Below are 22,457 nucleotides of genomic sequence, written 5' to 3'. Positions count from 1 at the left end.
CATTATCATTCGTTTGAAAGTTGTCCAAAAACTAGGTCTACTAAGGAACAGGCAAAGTGTCCACCCCACACAGGTTGGGCAATTAAAATTGTTATAGTCCAGGCGTAGGTAGCATCGGTTGCAGCTGACAATTTACAAGTTACAACTTTATAAGCTAACAATTGCATACTAAATGACTGCAATTCAGCATTTTGGACAGGCGGAAAACATCTTGATTTTGTGAGTGAGACTGTAGTTGATTGGAGTGCTTGTGGATTGCGGCTGCTTTTGTGGTAAAGTAGGAGAGTGTCGACTGTAGCAGTAGTCGAGTTTTGTGTAGTCAAGTGTGTAGTGTAGTTGTAGGCTGTCTTGCGGCTAAGCATTTCATAATTTGCCCGCTGGAGCCTGATGAACAAGGAAGTCGACGATATAAGCTTGAGTTTGCGTCTGAACTGGAAATCCAAATCCATTGGCCATAAACCAGATTCGTTTTGTGTGTATTCGTATATGGTTTGCTTTTGGTCATTGGTCAGTTTCACTGAAAAATCTGAATCTGAATGAAAGTGGCCAAGTCTAACTGGTTTCTTTCTCTGTTTTTTTGTTTTACTTCTGTATTTATTTTTTGCTCGTCGCATTCGAATTCAAGTCACTGAACCAATGTGAAATACATTTTGTGGTTAGAGAAGCCTTTTGCCTTAGCTTTGGCACTTTTTGTGTGGTCTTGAAATTGGGTTACATGCATGTTTCTTATGCAGCAGCTTAGCCCCAAAAACTTCAATACAGATATAGTATGTCTATTTATGTAGTGCATTCAGTTTAACCCTCGTCAGCTTACCCCTTTGTCAAGTAAATCTAGTTTTTGCTATTCTTAAGTTATTGTCGTCACAACGCTTAGCCTCGACTTCGTCTATTGGCCATTGAAGGTGAACTGCATTACATGTGTCAGTTATAAGAAAAAACAAAAAAAAACTTCATTAATGAGTTTATGTTATGTACCCACTCATTCAATCCGGGGCGTAGCTGCTTCTATAGCAACTACGACGTATAAGTGCAGTGTAATCACAGTCAATTGCAGTATCACGAGAGACTTTTGAATGTCATTGGACTTAAGACCTTGGTTATCCAATTGAAGAAACGCTTATAACTATATTACTAATATAATGCGTTAGTTATTGTTTGCCTTATATTTCATACGCATTAATATTTAACATTTTTATCGATTCTAAAATGTATTTTCATATCTTGTGTAGGTGTGCAGATTTTCTCATTTATTTATTTTTGTGTGTTATTTACCTTTTAACATGTTTTCCTGTTAATCTCTAATTAACTAAACATGATGAGACTTTGGTTAACACTTGCATCATAAAATTACATCATTGAAGCAAATGCACTTGGTATAACGTTATTCACACAGAAGTGCCCTTAAGTTATGATTACCGCCACTTTTTCTATATCTAATCGATAACTTACATTGTATGAAACTCGATTTTCGTAAGTGTTGTGCAGTCCATAAAGATAAAGGGTTTATAATAAGTAAAGATACTACTCACTTGATATACTTAGTAGAAATTTAAAATATCCTATTTTTCATTCAATTGAAGAGCTCTTTTTATAGTTATATCTTGTAGTTGATGTAACAAGTATTTCCTTGACACTCATATATATAGTAAAAATTTGCAAATCTTAAAACTTAACAACTTTTTCGTAAGCCAAGCACGCAATGTTGCCAGAGCCTTTTTTCCTGTTCATTGATCGCCAGGTTAAGTTGCTTTTTTATTTTAATGGATTTTAACTACACCGCTGCCTCGCCTTAAGGCTAACTACCAAACAAGTCAGGTATCTATCAAACGCTGCAATTGAAAACGAAAAACGAAGTTTGTGTAGCTTGTGCTAACCACATTAAACTGGTTTAGGAGCATTTAACCAGCGCTTAAATTGAATTGGAATTGTTTTGGCTACAGTTTAAGTTTGTTCATTGAGGTAAATATAATTAAGATAAGACGATGTGTTGCCGTTGCCATCTAGATTGAATTAATTTGAATGGGCCGCTTAATAAGAACAGTAAACCGTAAAGTACTTTGTCTAGAGTTCGTCATTATATATGCATATAAGTAAGTATAGTGCTTCTTTCATTCTTTTTTTTAGTTGGACTGCGTGTTCCCACTTGTTCAGTGGAGCAAAAAACAAAGCCACATAACGCTACACTATGCTGCAAAACACACTCACAGACTTTGTTTGTAATTAGCCCAAGTCAAGTTCAATGTTGGAACATACAAAAAAATGCTGAAAATCCGCCGAACAAAACTGGCAACTTGAGAGGTGTCATCAACTTGACTTATGTGAGTAGCACTCGTCTCGTATTTGTTTTCAAAGTCGTCAAGTCGTGCGAGTCAATTATATGAAATATTTATGAATGAATGCTTAGCAGCAACCAAAAGGCTTTTCTTCTCAACTTTTTTTGTATTGGCCACAAAAAAGTAACAAAAAATGTCTCATCAGCGAGGAAGCCAAGGTTTTTCTTTTATTTTTTTGGCCATTAGCCATTTCGCCTCGCTTTGGGCCTAACCAGACAATTTGTATCTGTCGTCTATGCTTAAGCACGACTGCTGTGGCCGCTGTGGCTGCTGCCTCTGCAACTGCGGCAGCGCAATTGACGCGTGCGCTGAACAACAGCAACAACAACAGCAATAATAATAGTTGAGCTCAAGCAACAGCTGCGCGATGGCAGCCCACAAATGTCTTGCTATCGTACTGGAGCGCATCTGCAGACTTTGAGTTGTAGTTGTAGTTATTGCAGTTGTAGTTAGAGTCATCATCATCATCATCATCAGTTGATCACATGACCGCTGCACAGTGGCTCAATAGTGGATAACATGGTGAACAAAATCTGAATAGTCAATTAAATAATCATTTGTCAACTAAAAAAAAGATGTGTTTAATTGTTCCCAGTACTTCTTAATTTATAAAACTAAATCTTGTAATACGCAATTTTTGCATTGCTCACTCAACGAAACTACAAGTTCTATTAACATTTCCATCCATATACTTTGAAATAGTAGTGCTTACGAAAGAAAATCTATTTTTTTCCAAGAGCATAGCACTCTCATCAAATCATCTGCCTTAGAATCACTGTGCACAGTGCTTTCGGTTGACTTTTGTTGCCGACAATCGCCGCACTTAGGCGTGAAGCAGCCGTGTCGCGACTTGCGACTTGCAACTTGTGACTCGGAGATTCGCGATCAACCCCCTCGTCACCGATAACACTCCGCTTTGATCTATGGTCTGGGTTTTTGGCATACTCGTATTTCGTCAGCGGCAAATGCGGCGAACGCAAATGCAAGTGGATTGCGATTGCCAGCCAGACGAACCTAAGCTTCCGGCATTGAAATTAAGGTTTTGCATGCGGAAAGTCTGATTTGATACAATACGAAGTCGTATTTCACAGTTGCAGGCCAACTAATGATAGAGTTATTAGTTAGTTGGCTGCGCCTAAGTATGGGTTCGGTTCAGCCACATTCTAAAGTGGCAATCTCAAGACCTTTTTTTCTCTGCGGAAAAGTCAGCTGGGGGCAACATTGTGAGGCACTCAAATCATAAAATACTCAAACTCGAATCGCCTCTTATAGTTCTCTGCGTTGAAGTGCTCGACATACGCTTAAATTTTGTGAGTACACAAAGAATTAAATGTCGAGTGGCTCTCAGACAAATGATTTCTTAAAGTTTCAATTGACACATGAAATGTGATCTACATTTTTATTGTAATTTGTGTTTCACTTCACTATTGAAATACTGCAGTAATTTAATAGCATTTTTTGTCTTTATGCGCAGCAAATAATTGAATATCTGTTTATCAAAATAATGCGCACAGAAAATGTGAATGAAATCAGAAAAATCAAATTACATTTTACTGCTTTTCTAGTTTTAATCAGTTTACAAACAAATACAATTTTTATTTCGGTTGGTTGGGAAAAAATGCACTCATTAAATTAATATTTATAAACAAAACTTTGCTTTATAGCTGCAGATAATAATTGTGATAATCATAATAATTATAATAGTGAGTTATTATGCAAATAATGTAATTCAATTAAAACTATTCAACTAATGTTTAACAGATTCGATGCCTTTTATAATTTCCATGAAAAAGAGAGCACATAATCCATAATTTCCGCAGTTTAAAAATGCAATCTAGTCGGCTTTTGCATATTTACTAATTGAATTAATAAATATGCGCAGACAAACAATATTTAAATATGCTGCATTATTTATAAAAACACGAGTGTGAAGTCGATGGAGGATAATAAACTTTTAAGGCTGCTTAGCGCATGTCAAAAGGTTAAATTTCTATTAGTCGCAGCGTCCATTGGGGCAGCTGCTCGCTGGCAGCAATAAATAATTTATTAATGTACTAAAAATAGTATGAAAAATACGTTTATAAAGAGAACAACTGCCTCTTTACATTGCACAAATTGTCAATTCATGCATATTAAAATGCAAAATTTTGCTCATGTTATGTTAGGAACGTATTTTTCCCATACAGTATAAATTATGTTGATTTTCATTTTGTACTGCAGTATTAGTGACTGGGATATAAACTATGCAAAATAATTTATGCATGCATAAAGCATTGGGCACTAATTCAAGTTAAAAAGTTTCGACTAATTTATGGTTGGCCCTGGACCAAAAAATATTACACACAAAAAGTGTTAACAAAAGAGCATTTGGAGTGCTGGGCAGGGATCAGTGTGGTCATTAAAAATCAATTGGCCATAGCCGCAGACGTTATTGTTTGTATTTCCTGTGTACAAAAGGGCTTATCTGACAGATGCATTTGTATCTGTGGCATTCACGCATGCAACATGCAACATGCAACATGCTGCCTGCAATCGAGCGTAAACTTTGGCACAGTTCTGGCCTTTTGGCCTTGCAATATGCGTGTTTCGGGGACTAACACAATACAAGTATAACAAGTGTTTTCAAGATGTTTATCTCGATTACTTACTGCCCGCATCATGTCCGCTTATGTGATTGCCGGTTAGACCCAGGGCCGAGAATTCCGATGGCTGCAGCTTCACCTCCATTTCCTTGAGGCGACTGTTCAATTTGTTTGTGTGCATGAACAGAAAGAAGGTGCACGATATGGCCAACAGCGCTATCAGCTCCACAGAACTGCAAAAACAGAGAAAGAGAATTGAGAATTTTATTAAAAACACTTTTAGCCAAAGGTCGCATAATGACAGCTTAAGAACTCTATTTATAAACCCCGTAAAGCTTTTGTAATTTACGCCAAATTGGTTTTTAGCAGCTATTATTTCATTTACACTTCGAATCGCTGTCACCCACAGAGACTCTCAAATACCCTTCCCACATCCCTCCTCCACATTCTTCCCCAGCTATGTTGCTCTTTGGCTGCCCCAGCGACAAACTACAAAGTGTACGCTGTGACAACATTTAATTAAGTTCTGAAAGCCAAAACAAAATAGCACAGCAAGAGGGCCAAGTGGTCCAAGAGGTGCAGTCCGGCAAATGAAATGCAGCAGAGCAAGCAACTGTAAAAATTATACAAGAAATTAACAAACAATATGGCAAGAGAAGGTGCACAGACTGTGTCTCTCGGGGAATAGTCACACTTGAGTTACCAACAGTTACAATTGCAATATCTAGAATAAATTCCTTATTTCGAGTGAATTGGCTTTATGTAGGGAATTGATTGGTAGTGTGAAAAGACTACATAAAAGTATTTATTAAGATACTTTAAGAATGCAAAATTAGGAATTTATATGAGTAAGTCTAAGATCAAAAGTGTGACCATATGTCATGATTGAATATTCCTGAATATTGCATTGTTTTATTAATTTTGACGCATGTTAATATGGCCATATTTGCAACAAATATGTCACCTAATTTAAAAGAAATATTCTGTAATAATATTTATAGATTAACTGCAGTTATAATCAGACTTATTACCTCAAACATTGTTACCTCTTGCTTAACTTTATTGAAACTTATTAAGATTACCATAATGAGGGAGCACATTATATCCACTTGTATTCAATCAGTTCGTTTTGTAAACATAATTAAGCTGCAGATAAATTTGTTAATATTCAATTCACAACTACGCCTTCTTTTCTGCGATTAGTTAAACACGAAAAATTGAGACCGGATTTGGCAAATTAAAGCTAAGCAAATATTTGCATTATTTTTGAACAAGTCAAAAACCTACATACAAAAGCAACGACCCACTTGTGTGTCTGCGGGAAAATAAATAAGTTGCAAGTTGGCTTCAGCCATAAGGGCTAAGCTAGTCTCTGGTCTCTGGTCTGTCTCTCTAGTCGCTTTGCCGGGTCCCAGGCGACCGGACACAACCTTTTGTCGCCCCGCATTTTCGTCTGGTCACTTTTTGAAACATTTTCGTTGGTTATTTTGTTTCTATTTTGTATTTCGCAACGTTGTTCGGTTGATAACAAAAACAAAGCTAACAAAGCAACAAAAATAAACCAAGTCGAAATTGCAATGCAAACTGTTTTCTTTGGCCAACTTTTTTAATGCAGCTGTCGAGGAATCGCAAAAACAAAAAAACACAAAACAACAGCAAAAAATGAGAAAAATTAAAAGCAACAATTTTATTTTTTACTGTTTGCCTTTGTTGGCATAAATCTGCTCGGCAGATAGCAGCATCAGAAGAAAAACACAAAAATGTACTCCAAAAAAAAGGAGCAGAAATATGGGAATGGGAAACGATGTAGTACGAAAATAATAATGACAATAAATGTGGCTATAGCAAAAAATAAAGCAAAATATTAGGCAGACTTTTGCAGAGCTTCTCTTAGACTGGTTTGCTGCAGTTGCAGCAGAGTTAGTTTTTGTTGTGGTTTCTGTTGTTGTTGTTGTTGCTGTTGTTGCGAGGCTTTTTGCTGGTTTGGTTTTCATCAGGTGCACAAAGTAATTTATTTCAAATGACTGCACCGCCTTCACTCGAAAGTAGAGTTGAATACGGAGTGTTAAATCTCAGACTTAGAAGCGAAAGGCTGACTTTCATTTGGCAGGCAAGGCGAATGAAATGTATCTGATGGATAGACGGATACAACGCTGTCAACGACACCGCTTTGGCCATAAGGCGCTTTAACTTTTGGCCACCTGCTGTGCGCACTTAGCTCAAGTTCTCTGAGCTTCCAATGGCCGTGGGTTTTTATTTCATTAGCCCGAGCCCACAGTTGATGCCCCAAAAAACTTTTTGGTTGGTCCAAAAAGAAGATTTTTACTTATGTATGTATGCTTTGAGCTTCACCCCGCACTCCACATCCCCGTACTCAAACTCCTCATCTTTCTGCGCCAACTTATTGTTAAAGTTGACACTAAAGTGCGCCGCAAATCCCACTTAAGAGCTGCCTCCCCCATTCCCCCATCGACTTTTACTTGTTCTCTGGCTCAACTTTCTGTTGTATTTTGTTCTGTTCTGTTCTATTCTTTTCTTTTTCTGTTGTATTGTGCTGCAACCAAAAAAAAAAAAAGAAAAATTTATTGACATTTTGTTTCTCGTGGAGTTTTGTGTGTGTGTGTGTGTGGGGGGAACTGAGGGCTACTCCCATTGGATCGCATGGCGTGTAAATGCCGAAAGTTATGTGATTATTAAAATAATTTTACGTGACTGCGTCGATTTCTTTTTCGGACATTTGCTAGAATCGTAGTCAACACATTGCGCCCAGTTACAGTTTCAGTTCCAGTTTCAGCTCCTGTTTTTGGATGCCAACTGGCAACAACCAACAGCCAACAACCAACTGGCAACTGGCGACTGCAGTTCGTTTGCTGCCACGTAGCACATGTGCCTGCCATTAGGGACCTACACTTGGTTCGTTAGCGTTTTTTGTGTGCCACAGCGCGTTGTGAGTCAGAGAGTTCTATTGCCATACCCGTATGTGAGTGAGTGAGTGTGTGTGTATGTGTGCATGGGGATCGTGGGAGTAGCAGATGATGATACCACAGCTAAACTGCGCTGAAATGGGACAGCAACGTAGCGCATAGATTGCTATAGATACAATATAAAATTCAAACTGAAACGTGGTCAGCGCGAAAACAAATCACAAATGATTCTATCGATCATCGTTACATAGAGTTACTTTTTGTGAAATGTAGGAAAAACAAAGTTACTTTTCTACGAAATACCCAAAAAAGTACAATAATGTATTTAGAATATAAAACTATATGCAAAAGCTGAATTGTTACTCAATTTTTTAATATATTAACTATACATTAGATTTCTTGAACTTCAAAATATACATTTTTATACGTTGAAGTTAGCAAAGTCTTTTTAAGAAAGGTGCAAAATTAAGCAATTCTTTAGTTTCGTTTATTTTGAGCTAGTTACTTACTTAAATTAACTATTTGTATTAAATCACAAAATATCATCAATCTTAATAAACAGCTGAGTTATTTAAGAATCTTATAAAAGCCTTAAGTATTACTATAATACTGTATAGAGAAAAATAAGCTGCGATAAAACTGGAATGTTGTAGCGGAAGCTGTGTGCTGGGTATTTTCAAGTTCAGCTCTTCTATTTGTTCTCTCAGCTTTATTCATTTCCGATGTCAGCGGAAATACAATGCGCTAAGGAAAACTACGGGAAAAGCGTCATAACTGTAACAACATTTATTCCTTTCAATCGTTCTAATACGCATACAAAGCGACGATTGCATTCGTATCGTTTACAGAACCAAAGAGGAAGAGGGGCGATTTAAGAGTTGTGCCTTCTAGTCATGTATATCGCTTTTAGTTGCAACAATATTGCAGTTTGAAAAGCGCGTGCCTTTCACTTCCAGTGTTGCCTAAGCACTGGAAAATGAAGAAAAACAAGCAGAAAATGAAAAGAGCAGCAGCAAACAACAGCAACAGCAACAGCAACAAACAACCTGAGTTTGCCGCATGCAAATTGGTCGCCATTTCCGTTCATTGTCGTTGTTGCTGATACGTAAGCACAACTGCATCATAAGTAATTTAATTAAATGATGGTAAATTTTTCAACTAATCAAACAGCCAACTGCCAACTACCAACTGTAAACTGCAATACGATAAAAATGGCTAAATGGCAAACAATTTGCCGCGCTTTGAGCATTAGAAATGAATATTGCGAAAAATGCTTTAGTTGAGACAGATGAAGTTGAAGCCAAAGCTGATGCTGGAACTGAAGTTGGAACTGGAGATGGAGTTGCGCACTATATAAGCCATTTGGCACATGTATTTGTGAGATACTCAGGTATCTCAAGATTTGCGCAATCTTGGCAGACGCACGCAGCGTGTGGCGAAACTATTTGGACTCACTGTGCGCGCTTCAGCTGTGCTGCTTGAAGCAATCAATAAATAAATACTCGAACTCATTAGACAAGTTTCGAAAGGTGTTTGAACCCGGCCTGACTTGACTTCTTCGCACCAGCCTAGCTTAGCTTGGCTGATAGGTAAATTTATTGGCCCGCGGGCAGCGTTCGAGTGGGGCTTCAGCATTTTGGAACAACGGTTGAAAGAACTCGGCAAAAGACACGACATAGAATTATGAATATTCGAGTATATGCACACAGATTTTCCATGGCCCTGACTTTGGCAAACGATTCTTTTTGGTCATTAACATTATAGATACTGAAGGCGGTTAGAACTGCTTTGGCCATGACATAATCACTGATGTCCGTCGATGGTGATAGCAAAGTCGCCGTCGATGGCGATGTCGGTGCCGTTGGCTTTTCATAACTAGTTTTTGGCCCCCAGGTCAGAGGATGATGCGGCTTATTTGATATGCGCAAAATAATATAATTTACATTTGTGTTCAGCATCAGCAGCAGCGGCAGCACAAAAGGTTCAATAAACTTTGCGGCATTCATTTTTCGCACTGTTGTCCGTTGGTTCGCTCTCGCTTGACTTCATGTAATTATGGCTTTTTTCATTAAGTATTTCGAATTGTCAACAGAAGTCAGTTTAATGAAGCCTACACATGGTTGTGCAAGCTGTGAAAGGAACTGACTTCGGTTGGATTTATGTATAGGAAAGGCATTTACGCTAAAAATAACTAAAAGCATATGGCTATTAGCTTTTACGATATCCTAAACAAATAAAAGATCACAATTTTAATGAAGAATTATAAAAAGAATTACTTAACGCTTATTTGAATTAATTTAATGTTATGTTTACAACCTGTTTATATGGAAATCTCATTTTTGATAGGTCTTAACTTGAGCTATTGAAACAAACCCAAAAATGAAAATCATTTCATATTATGAATTAAGTTGCTTTTAAAAATAAATATAAATTACTTTTGTACTCGCACTAATAAATACAAGTGCTCGTGAAAAATAAAGAAATATCAGAATAATTTACTCTACCAATATATTATAAATACAAATGTTTAAAAACAATTTGTGTAAGGATTGTGAATAAAAAAAATAAAGCTTTTCAAGCATCGTTAGTGATCTTTTGCTGGGTCATAACATAAGATATTAGCATAAGAATGAAAATCGTATTTCTTTCACATAATAATTGCACTTAAATTTAGAGAAAAGTAAAGTAAAAAGATGATGTTTGGTATACAATTTTTCTGTACTTAAAACTTACTCGTGGTTTTTTGTGAGTAATTGCTGCCCTTCAAGAACTATTTGCGCATAGAAAGCAGCCATTAAAATAAGTATTTGAATGGAAAAAACCCAAAAAAAAAAAACAAATGAATTGCGATTGCAAAGCATGAGAACAACTGAGAAGGGCACAGGGCATAAATGAGCAGTACTAAGGGCAAAGGTCAGTTAAATTACCATTGCATGAGCAGACTGAAGCACAAATTCAGAGCCACTGAAGCTGTATCTTAAGTACATCAAATTCACTATTCACTTAGCCAAATGGCAAGAGGGATAATTCGAGGGGGAAGAGAGAGAGAGGAATGGGTCAACAACAATGGACTACTGCAGCTATTTTTGGCAATTTTCCCTTCGTTTTGTGTGTTTATTTTTAATGGTATTTCTTTAACTCTCAACATTTATGACAATTACTTTGTGACAGTAATTGTATTATATTTATTTTAGTTATTTGTTTCTTCTGCTTCGGGTTTGCCTTTTCACTCTATTTTGATGCGTTTTTAAATGTCGTCAGCAGTTTGTTATTAAAATAAATAGCGAAAATGTAGTTCAAATATGCCACAACAACCTTTTATAAATTAAAATCAACACAATTTACAGTTGCGCATTTTCTCAGTTTGTCAGCTTTTGGTTTGCTGCACTCGATGCTGGTTTTTAGTTTAGTTTTTAGTTTTTCGGTTCCAATTTACAGTCTCTCAACCAAATCTCAGGCCTCTTGTTTTCGTTTGCTTAATTTTGCTTTTGTTTTGTTTTTTGTTTTTTTTTGCAGACTTCAATTAAATCATATGCCAAGCACTCTCCCGTCTTCATGTAGCATAAAATTGTTGTGCTTGTAGTTGAAATTGTCATTGTCATTCGTAGTAGCTACTTATACAATAACTAACTAACGGGTAACCTCGTGCAAAATAAAAAAAAATTACAACAACAACAGCAACGAGAAAAGTAAAAACCAAAACAAACCCAAAAAACAATTGCGTAAAAAATTCACATGCCTCGAATCGTTGCTCTCAAAGATTATACAACTTTCTAATCAAAATAAGCATTACCCTATTATTATTATTATTATCGTTATTATTATTTATACTCTCTTTTCATATTTTCATATTTTTTATGTATTTTTGATTCATTCGTTTTTCGTGGCGTCACGCAGCTACCAGAGATTCAATTCAATTACTCAAATGATTCAATCAATCCCGACTATGAGTATTAGTTATACCCGTACCTCAACTCATGGTGCAGGTATCTGCTTGGAGACTTGGACAATTCTCTAAGATGCCTTTTACCGGTTTCCTACGCACTTTGTGGCGAACTCGGTCAACTTGAAGTGTATCGAGTGGAGCACGTAGATCGTTTTAATTACAATTGGCCTAGTTTTCAGCTCAGAACTTGTTGTTGCTGTTCTTCTACTACCCGTTAAAAGGTTGAGTAAGAGTAAAACTACGAATACGGCTGCGAGTACTCGAAGCTGCGTCATTGCCAAGCTATCAGATCCAAGTTAATTGTTTAATTGGAAGTCGTGGCACAGAAACTTGCCCAAATCGCATTTTGGGAATTGTTTGCGTTGATTGTGGGCTTAGCCCACAGACACGAGACACCTGAAACCAGGCCCATGATTACTCTGCCCTATTCAAAATCAGGTATCAAGTACTTAAAAGTTAGTTAGTTGCATTGAAAAGTGCTGTAGGATTTATTTCTTAAAAACTTCCATTCGATGCTCGCTTTTAGATAGCTCACTAAGCGCTCCATCGAATAGATATAATAATCGGAAAGTTCAGTTATTGACTGCATCGAATTGATCTGATAGTTGTTATATTTTTATAATTGGAAAATGCATGACTTTTCCTTTTTGTTGTTTCTGTTTATTGTACATTCTCTTCTGAGAGTTTGAACTCGTATTATTCCTTATGTTTTCTTCATTTTCTCTTTCTTTTGAATTGCCATTGATTTCTTTTCCATTTCTTCCGTCGATCGCATTCCCACGATTGTGGCTTCACCTTCTAGCAGATGTTATAGTCACCTTGCTCTAGCAAATTAATTGCTCGAATTATTAGATTAATGTGCAGCATGCTCTAGAGTTATAATAATCATAATCATCATCTGCATTGCCTTTGCTACTTCTACTAGATGGCAATAATCAGACGAAAAATTAATGACTTTGGCGTTGAAGCGTAAAACAAACCGAAAAAACAATCAAAAAACATAATGGCTAATCACTGCGATTTGCGTTGTTTGCTATTGCAATTATTTTATACTTGCTCACAAACTTTGGACACGGCGCAGCCTTCGTTGTAGACATCTCTCTGCAGCAACCGCATCCCGTGCTCTTAACGCCTCTAGTATAACAGTTGTCTGACCGTGGTTTGTACTCGATGTTGTTGCTGTTAACCAAAGTAGCGTTAAACACGCACTTGGTCCAAGTTGAACGTGCCAGCTAGTTAGTCAAGCGTGTTGTCCCACTCTCTCTCTCACTCTCTTCTCTCCCTCTCTCTTTCTGGCTCCATCACTCTCGCTCTGACGCCTCTGTCTTGTAGTACATGGCATGACAGTTGCATATCCATCCGATGCTCGTTCAGATATTTCACGTATCCAATAGAACGTGATCTCATAAAAGCGCCACTCGCCCGTCTACTATCGTAATGTGCTGTCTGCATGCTCGTTTTTCCCCCTCACCACTCCCTGATTTTCCATTTGGGAAAGTCTTCGTCGATATCGATCAATCGGTGCGGTTTTTAGTCTTACTTTTTTTTTTTGGTTTTTCATTTTGCAACTTTCAGTTCGCAAATTGTCTCGGAAGAAGGAACGTGCAACGCGCGCGCTCTTTGCGCTGTGTGCAGCGGCCCGTTGCATGCAACTCCTCCGTTCGAGATTAGCGACAAATTGTTTTTTCTTGCTGCTTTCGATTCACGAATCAAGCTGCAGCTTCTCCTCCGCCCATATTCACACTCTCAATCACAATCACAGTCGCATTCGCAGTCAAAGTCACAGTCATGGTCATTGAATAAAAGTGTCAATCTGGGCAACACAATCATTAGTCGTAGCACTAGAAACATCATCATTATCATCATTGGCATCGCCATCGCCATCAACGTCATCGTCATTAGCACTGCCAACAAACTGTCAAAGACAATTCGTTCATCTGTTTGGCTTTCTGCAATGAATGAAAGTAACTCATGCCAACATGATTTGAATGCCATGGATTTCAGTTTCATCTACTTTTTTTTCGATAGTTTGACATTTCGACACACCCGGAAACTTATTCGACAGTTGGCAATTTTTTTACTGGCTACTTTCTTGTTGGTTGTTTATCCTAAATAAATGGTTTTGGTTTACATCGAAGAGATGTTTAAATTAAATGCAAAAAATATTAAAATGAACACAATATTTCTAACAAATGATATTTGCTTGCAAAATTAGTATTCATTAGACCATTTGGATAAATAAATCACGCAAATTTTGCGCATTTAATACACATAATAAAAGCAAATTAAAGCTAAATAAAGTATATGAAATATGTTTATAGTTGTGAGTTTAGTTTTGCGTATTATTATTATTATTAGCTTAACTGCTTCTCACTTTGTAGGGTATTTCCCATTTGATCACTTTCCCATACGCTACTAACATAAATTAAAAATCAACACAATAATGTATGTTAACTTTAATCCTATTGCCGTAATTGGGAAGCCGTAACTAGCTCGTTACTTTGGTAACTGGTTACCTGCTACCAGCTGACTGTTACTGCTATTCGTTACTGCTTACTGGTTACTAGTTACTAGTTGCCGGTTGCTGGTTAACAGTTACAGGTTACCTGCCACACACAACAGCCCACGTGATGTGACGTGACACTTGGCGCATGTGTGGCAAGTTTTTTGGTTTCTTTTTTTTTTGGGTGCATCATTTGAATTTTGCGTGTAGCTTAACCCATTTTCCATTTTCCGCACTTTATGACCATGTGAAAACGTGAGAATAGTCGAGCTTCATTTGGCCCAAGTAATTAAGTTGTAAAATCTATGTGGTTAGGCTAGATGCGGTGCTCCATAAAGTCCTAAGTACACACACACTCACAACAAGAAGCACAACAAGTGCCACAAAAAAGGGGGAAACAACTTGTGTCAAAATGTTTAACTGCAGATTCATTAGGCGCTGCTGCCTTACTTTTTCCTCCTCCTTCTCCTCCTCCTCCTACTCGAATTGTTGTTCGTAGGTGTCGCTGTGCATGCAGCGTGCAAATGTTACGAGCACCCCTCGCATGCCCCTCGCAGCTTGTTGTCAGCGATTAACACACTCTAATTGTCATTTGTTTTTCGACTTTTCGCGTCAATTATGAGGGACAGAACTTGATTTGGCCACCGCAACAACGCGACGCGTCGCCTCGTCTCTTAATAGTCGCAATTAACAATTTTCATAACGTTGTCATAAATCAAACGGATTGTTTACGATGTGAGTGTGTGTGTTAGTGGGTAAATATGTATGTGTAAAGTGCTCATTTGAAATCGTTCGAAACATTTGCTAAACTATTTGCCAGCTTGTTAACAATTAGCGATTCTGGCCTTTTTGACATTCTTGTGCGAAGGCTAACGGAATAACACACTATAAACCTTACACTGAGCGAAATTAACGTGTTGGTTTTGCTTGTCAAAATGCTCAAAAAGCAAAGTTGAGATCAGTTTTCACACACTGTGAAATAATAAAGAATATAAAGCAATACTTTGATCTGAGGCTGAAGGAAATCAATATGTTTAAAGCAGAAAATAACAATAATAATAATAAATAATGAAAGCAGACAGAGCATGTTAAAGTAATAAAAAAATACCAATGAAAAAAAATTAAATGACTAATTTTAATTTTTCGTTTTCTAATCTATTAAAAGTTTTCTTATTATCAACGAGAAATTGAAGGTTGCGTTAACTTTTTTTAAGTATCTAAGCAAATAGTTTTCATTGCACCAAATCGACAAATATTAATATATTACTTAGCAAGACTTTATTACTTCCGTTCTTAAAAAACTTATCTACATTTCGAAACTTAGTTTATGAACAAAATATTAATCTTTACTTCATACAAAAATCTAAAGCTGGTATCTTCCAACTTCATTCTAATTTTCTTCCATATCGTAAGCTGTCTTTTTACTACACTTTGCACACTTCTTGTTGCTGCTATTGATTGTACAACTATTTTGTTGGCTGTGTCTCTGCTTGTTCAGTTTATACTTTAAGTTGTCAACAACATGCAGCCATGGCAATGGAACTGCAAATCGGATTCGCACTTCATGTTTCGTGCCACGCCCACCGCACTGGGCAGTAAAATTTACCTAAGTAGGCAGCCACTACAGCAGTGGTTGCTGCTCTGCTCTGTGGTTGCCAGCTCTTGAGTTGAGTTGAGTTTAGTTTGGCTGAAATTGCTCCTGAGCTATATTCGGATTGCGAATGCGGCTGCGACTGCGACTGCGACTGCGGATGTGTCGCGTGGTCGCCTGACGACGACTTTGCCATTTGCTGTTGCCGTGCTGCAATTTACTCCAAACTTTTACGCGTTTTCCTGCCACAATATGTTGCAGCAACAGCAGCCAGACGGGAGTCGAAGAAGATGCTGAAGACAAAAAAGCGCTGGTTGCTGAGGGGCTGGGGAACGCCCACTTTTTGACTTGGCATCGCACGTGCTGCTTGCAGCGAATGTTAATAACATTTTGTGCCAACAACAGCAGCAACAAATCCAGCACCAAGAACAACCGACAACAACAACAATTGAGGCGAAAAATTTACGCACTCGACAACAAGCTCGACGTTGTTGCTGTTGTTATTGTCGCTTCCTTTAACGAGCTCATCCTTGTTGCAAGTAGCGTACGTGCCACATCCCCCACTTCCACCTTCCCCAACTCCAAGCTCTAGTTGCACTCTCAATCCACAGTCTCAGTTCTAGTTGTCTTCTGCTTACTTTTACTACTTGACGCTGTCATTTGCGGCATTGCAATTAATTTTTGCTTGCCATCTCTCTCACTTCTCCTTGCTTCCTCTCTCTCTCTCCCTCTCTCTATCCCTTTTCCCATGTATGTGTGCGGTTGGGTTAAGGGCGTGTCAGGTGGCAAGGGTGCTGACATGCAACTTGGCACACTAATTTCTGATCTCTGCTCTGCTCCGCCAGCAACAGCGGCAACAACAGCAACAACAAGATTGTCAAACGCTTCTCATTTAACGCCTGCATGATTCGCCCAGCAATGATGCAACAAGACAGGGAAAGAGGAAGAGGTAATCTCCATACAAGTGGGTTGCAGGTTGCGCTGGTGGTGTGGCAATGATAAGCAAATGCATCGTTGTTATTATCAATTTAGTTCAGGTACGAAATGCGGCCCTAAAACGTAAACTGAGCTTGAGCGCAGCCAGAAGCAGCAAGGAAATGCAAATTGGTTCTTGTTATTCAAAGAAACTCTTTAAAACTTAACATAATTTTAAATATTCACCAAGAACTTAAAGCAAGCTGAATATAAAATATTTCCAATTTTGAATTAAAGTCAAATATTTAGTATTTATTCAAAAAACAGTCCAATTTGATTTTATTTTAATTTTCTTTTTTCAGACAATCAGTGTAAGAAATTAAGACAATTTCGCAAATATTACGTATTAAGACAATATGACAAATAATACGTATACGTTTATTAAGAGAACTTATAAATATTACGCATACGCAAGGTTCACATTTATTGTATTGAATATATTTTTAAATTTAAAAACGAAATTGTTAAATAAAAATTTTTAAATTTATATAAAGTTTTTCATGAGAACAATATAAAATATAAATAACTTTAAAATATTACGCATACGCAAAATCATATTTCCCGTTGTTATTCAGAAAATGGTTCAAAATGAATATAAAATAAAAAAGATTTAGTAATTAAACAAGAAATGGTTGAAATATAACATAACAATTTGACAAAGAAATTTCTGATTTGCGCAAAATATTGTTTGAAAGCAATTTATTTTCAAAAATATCTGCATCGTTTTGACTAACTTTCGCCATCCCCTGCCTCCTTCTCTACTTCTTTCTCTATATTTATTCCTCTCTTTCTCTCTCTCTGTGACAGCTCTTATTTGTCCCCCTGGAAATTAGCCTGACTGGATGTGCACACATGCGAGGAGAAAAAGGAAAAACCTGTGAGGGAAATTGCTTAATTAATTTCCCCAGCTATTGGCGTAAAATTGAAAGCATGTGAGTTTTAGGAGCAATGCAAATACAACTTAATTTTAATGCAACTTTGACTTGTCGTTATTAAAGGGGAGGGGGAAAGCGAGGGTGGAGGTGGGAGCAACTGGAAGAGCAACTCCCTCGGGATGCATTCTGTTTGATATTTTTATGTGCAAGTTTTTTAAGTTGTTTTTCTCTCTGTGTGTGTGTTTGTTGCGGGGCAATTGCCGGTAAAACGAGTTGCAAACGCTGCAGACGATGACGCTGTCGACCTACTTTAAAGCCTGAACCTGGGACAAAGTCTACTGCTGAGTTTGCTGCAACTGCAACAGCTACCGCGGCTGCCACTGCTGTTAGCTTGGATGCTGGCGCCACTTTCTTTGGCGTCCAGTTGACTGGTTGACACCAATTTGAATGGCAAGTTTCAGTTTGGCTCGCAGCTCAGGCTTTTTTTTATGCTATTATGCTAAAACTTAACTACAAATAAGCGCCGTTTATTCTGTCACGTGAAAGTCGTAATATCACAGAGAGGCAGAAAGAGAGAATGGGAGAAAAACACACCCAAGAGACTTGCCTCAAGCTGTTGTTGTTACTGCCTCCAGCATTTCTAATTGTATTGCAGCGCGTGGGCTTTTTATGCTTAGAGCAAAACTGCCGGAAGTTGCAAGCTATACAAACAGGTGATTTTCTTGGCTGCAATCAGAGTGATTTATCAATTTTCTTGGAAAACTCTAATAAGCAGATGTTATGTGCAAGGGAAAACGACGCTTCAAATCGTGCTGCAGTTGTTGCACTTTCCAGGAAACCTGTTCTAAAAGCATTGCAAGGAGTTTAATAAAATAATGGAATTAATTATATTTAAACTATGAAAGAAAGTCAACTAAATTAGGTAGATTATCAGCCTTGTTGATACTGGTAGTTGATTATAGGTATAAGATTATAAGAGGGAAATTTAGCTTGCAGAATTTAGAATAAAGCATTTAGTAAAGAAAAGTTTGTTGTAGATTGCATTTTCTCCAATGAATATAAGTGAATAAGTATTATAAATAGAAGCTGTATTGATTATAGAATAATCTAGATCACAGTACGATTTCTAACAGATTTCTTAGAATTAAATGTCTATTTAAATCCTTGACTTTTCCATGGAACATTCAGATTATTTGTCATGACTGTCAGTCAATCTCTTTGATTTGCCTTCTAATTAGTGATCCATTTCGGATTGCTTTCAACTTCCTCAGCAGCAAACTGCAATCGCTTTGCACTTGAGGTAAACTCATGCAGCGGCTCCAGTTCGCTGCGATCGTCAGCTAAAAAGACCATATATGGCTTCCAGCGTGCTCTAAAAACAAAAAAAAAAGAATCTAAAAACTGCAATAAACCAGTTCAGGTTTTGGCCATTATGTGCTTGTTGTTGGAAAATATTGGCCAAGACCGAACCAAATGCACTTTCGAAAAGTAAAGCAAAACCAAAACAAAGCCAAGTAGCTGCTGCCGAATGGAGCTAAGCCAATGCCGACAGCAGCAACACCAAAAAAGCAACAGACTCCGCCTAAACATAGCCATGTAGTGGGAAAGAAGAGTGATGAGGGGAGAGGGGAGGCATAAGTGGGACCCCAAACGACCCCACATACAAAAATGCAAGACAAGTCTTGGAGCAACAAATTGAAATTGTAACAAAATGCTCACGACAAATATGCGGTTTCTGTGCATGGTTACAACTATTTTTTTTTTTTTTTGTTTTCTTTTTGGTTTTTGGTTGTCGTACTTCTCGTACTCAGTGTGGCAGAGGCTGGTCCATGACGTAATGACCACGTCGAAGTCATGTGCTCCGACAGTTGTTTCTTGGCTTTGGCGGTGACGGCGGCGACTAAACCGCAGCGGAGGGCCGGCGACGGAGACGGCGTCTAGGCCAGGTCCAGAGACACGTCCAGATGCGACTTTTTACGCTAGATGTAATTAAAATTTAAACTGCATTTTTGTCTGTTGGCGTGTATAATTGCCAGAGGATTGGCCTCAACAGCAAATAAAACAATGTTGCAAAAAAAATAAAACAAAAAAAAAAGCGAAAACAAATACTTGATTGTTTGCATGCATTGTGAATTTTATAATCTTATAAAAGCTAATTAACAAATTTTCAATTAAATACATCAAAATTAATTAATTTTCATTCGTACTTCCGATTAATAGTCTAGCATTTGTGAAAGTCGTATCATCAAAAAGGAAGTTTCTTAAGGGTATTTGGCTTAATCCTGAAGATTGCGAAATAGACAAATAAAAAAGAAGTGGAATACTCATCATAATTAAAAACAAGTTGAAGCTTCTTTTCGCATTTGAAATTCAGGACAAGTGCGGCTTAAAAGTGAGTTTGGAAAGATTTGCCATAAGAAGACCTGTTTCCATTTGAATTGTCCAGGAAGTTGAGCAATCTTAAGCGTTTGCTTAACTTAAATGTAATCCAGAGGCACACAGACACCATTTCAATTGCTATAAAGTCATCATAAGGCCATAAATAAAGGCAAAGCATTTGCAGTGTATTCATTATTGATTTTTGTTTAATTTAGTGAAAGGTGCTTTGTACTCTGTCTCGCGATTGGTTTCATGTTTTTCTTTCTCGTGGGGGTCACCTGTGCAGCTGCACATCATCAGCTCCAGCTCCAGCTCCAGCTCTATCTACTGCTTGCAACTTCTTCTTCGTTGAGCTACTCAGCAGCGGGTGGCTAAGGCTATTGGCTAAATGCGGCAGCAGCTGACAGACACTCTTTTGAGTTTGACCGAAAATCAATCGTGAAGTACATAAACTAAGTTTGAGCTGCTGCAGCTGATGCCAAAGTGATGCCTCTAATATGTCTGGGAAAATGAGAGAGATTTGGCCGCACAGCACGTGGCTGGCAACATATTGAGTGGCCCAGAAAGACGACGAATCGATAGCAAAAGCTTCAAAAGATTTATGATTTCCGAACATGTTTGTTCAATTTTCGGCGTATCCGTGCAACAAACTCAACCGGGGCGGAGGCTGCATCATTAAAATCAATTTTTGATTTTGCCATTTGTCATGAAGTCGCCTTTCACAACATGCGAGATAACAAAAAATACAAATAACTCAAAACATATTCACATCTAGTGTGATATTAATGAGCTCTTCAGCACATTAAATTTGATTACTAAATCTCTCATTAGGGATACGCGGCGTATGCGTACTTTCTTTTCGAAATCAATTTGCATTCATCTAATTTGCCATTAAAATTTCGCATTGTGTTTGTACATGGATTAAATAAGTTTATGCAGTTTATGCAGATATTTAATAACCAAATAAATAGACAATAAAATCAAATTCGCAAAATAATTCAAAAACACAAAAAAATGGGGATGAATGTAAAACAAACAATCAAAAAAATAAATAAAATGTAGTTAAATATGCATTACAAATATAAATGGGAGTTTATATTTTTTAACGCCTTTTCCCTTTCAGTTTTAAAGCTATTCTAATGAAGCTTTATACCCATAATATGGTAATGTTTGTACATACAACGTAGCCAGGTAGATCGGATTACTACATAAAGTATGTACATTAAACGAGCGATCGATCGGCTGGAAATCTCATTATGTGTTTCATTAAAGCTTAAATTTGATGCTGAAGTGTGTGTTCCATGTGTTATAGTATCATTAAAGTTGGATTGTGTTATGGTACTCTCACTCGTTATGCTCGTTTGCATGATGAGCTGGTTATAATAATCAATTTGTACTCTTGTTGGAAACTGCCCCATTAATCTTCATTTCTCGACCAAATAAACAGCATGCGTACAACTCTAATGATTGTTGACTTTCTAGTCAAGCCATCAACACCTTTCATTAGAGTTTTGTTTGGGAATACTGCCATCCTCGATATTTTCTTTCGCCTATTTCAATTTGTATACGTTAAATGGAAAACCAACAAACTTTATGCAACACACACACACACATACAGTTGGACTATACAAATTTATTTTGATTTTTTTCAAACATTTTGCTGCTGTTTGTACGCTGTTGTGGCTGCTGCATAAAATCTGATTGTTTTTGATCAAATATGCATGCAAAAGCTATAAAAATTGTTTGTCTGTTTTTTTAAGTTTGCAGTAGCAGCAGCGGCAACAAATTTCAATTTAATTTTTTTTGCGCTTCGCAGACGAGTAAACTTCCCCAGCGAAAGTGAGTTACACTCTGCAGCATAGAGACGGGAACAGAGAGGAGATAGAGAAGCACAAGAGCGACTCTTGGAAGTATGTAAATCACCTTAACAACAGCACACGGCGCAGATTTATGGGCGCCAGCTACTTAGCGCACAGAATTTTTTATGGGCCCCAGAGACTGAAACATGCTCGGGTTACCAAAGCGCATAGAAACCATCTCCAAAATCTTGCCTGGGTGCGTGGGTGGTTTGTTTTTTTTTTCCTTTTTTTTGCCATTAGAGAAACATTGCAGAAGTTGTCGTCGCTGGGTGTGAAGAAGTGAAAGCCAACAGGGCGGCTACACAACTTTAGCGGTGCCTTCAATTGAACGTCAATTAGCACCTAGCATATTTCAGTATTCAGATTTCGGATGCAGTTTACCACCTTCTCGCCATCCACGCTTACGAAATATTCCCTTTTGGGATCTCGCTTGCTCGCCACTCGAGTATTTTGGCGGTGATGCTAAGTGGGCTTTTAGCGTGTTTTTTTC

General features: G+C 37.6%; 1 protein-coding gene across 6 annotated transcripts in view; it reads right to left on the bottom strand.

Annotated features, from left to right (window-relative positions):
- The window catches only part of LOC117569031 (heparan sulfate 2-O-sulfotransferase pipe), a 41,862-nt gene that overhangs the window by 14,382 nt on the left and 5,023 nt on the right, over positions 1 to 22,457 (bottom strand). For all 6 annotated transcript variants that reach the window (XM_052005336.1, XM_034250029.2, XM_052005337.1 and 3 more), the window contains exon 2: positions 4,982 to 5,148. In XM_052005336.1, the coding sequence (XP_051861296.1) occupies positions 4,982 to 5,148 (167 nt within the window). The remainder of the gene's footprint in view (positions 1 to 4,981; positions 5,149 to 22,457) is intronic.

This window comes from Drosophila albomicans, chromosome 3 (genome assembly GCF_009650485.2).
Source record: "Drosophila albomicans strain 15112-1751.03 chromosome 3, ASM965048v2, whole genome shotgun sequence".
Lineage (NCBI taxonomy): Eukaryota > Metazoa > Arthropoda > Insecta > Diptera > Drosophilidae > Drosophila > Drosophila albomicans.
This window is presented reverse-complemented; position numbering and strand designations above follow the sequence as displayed.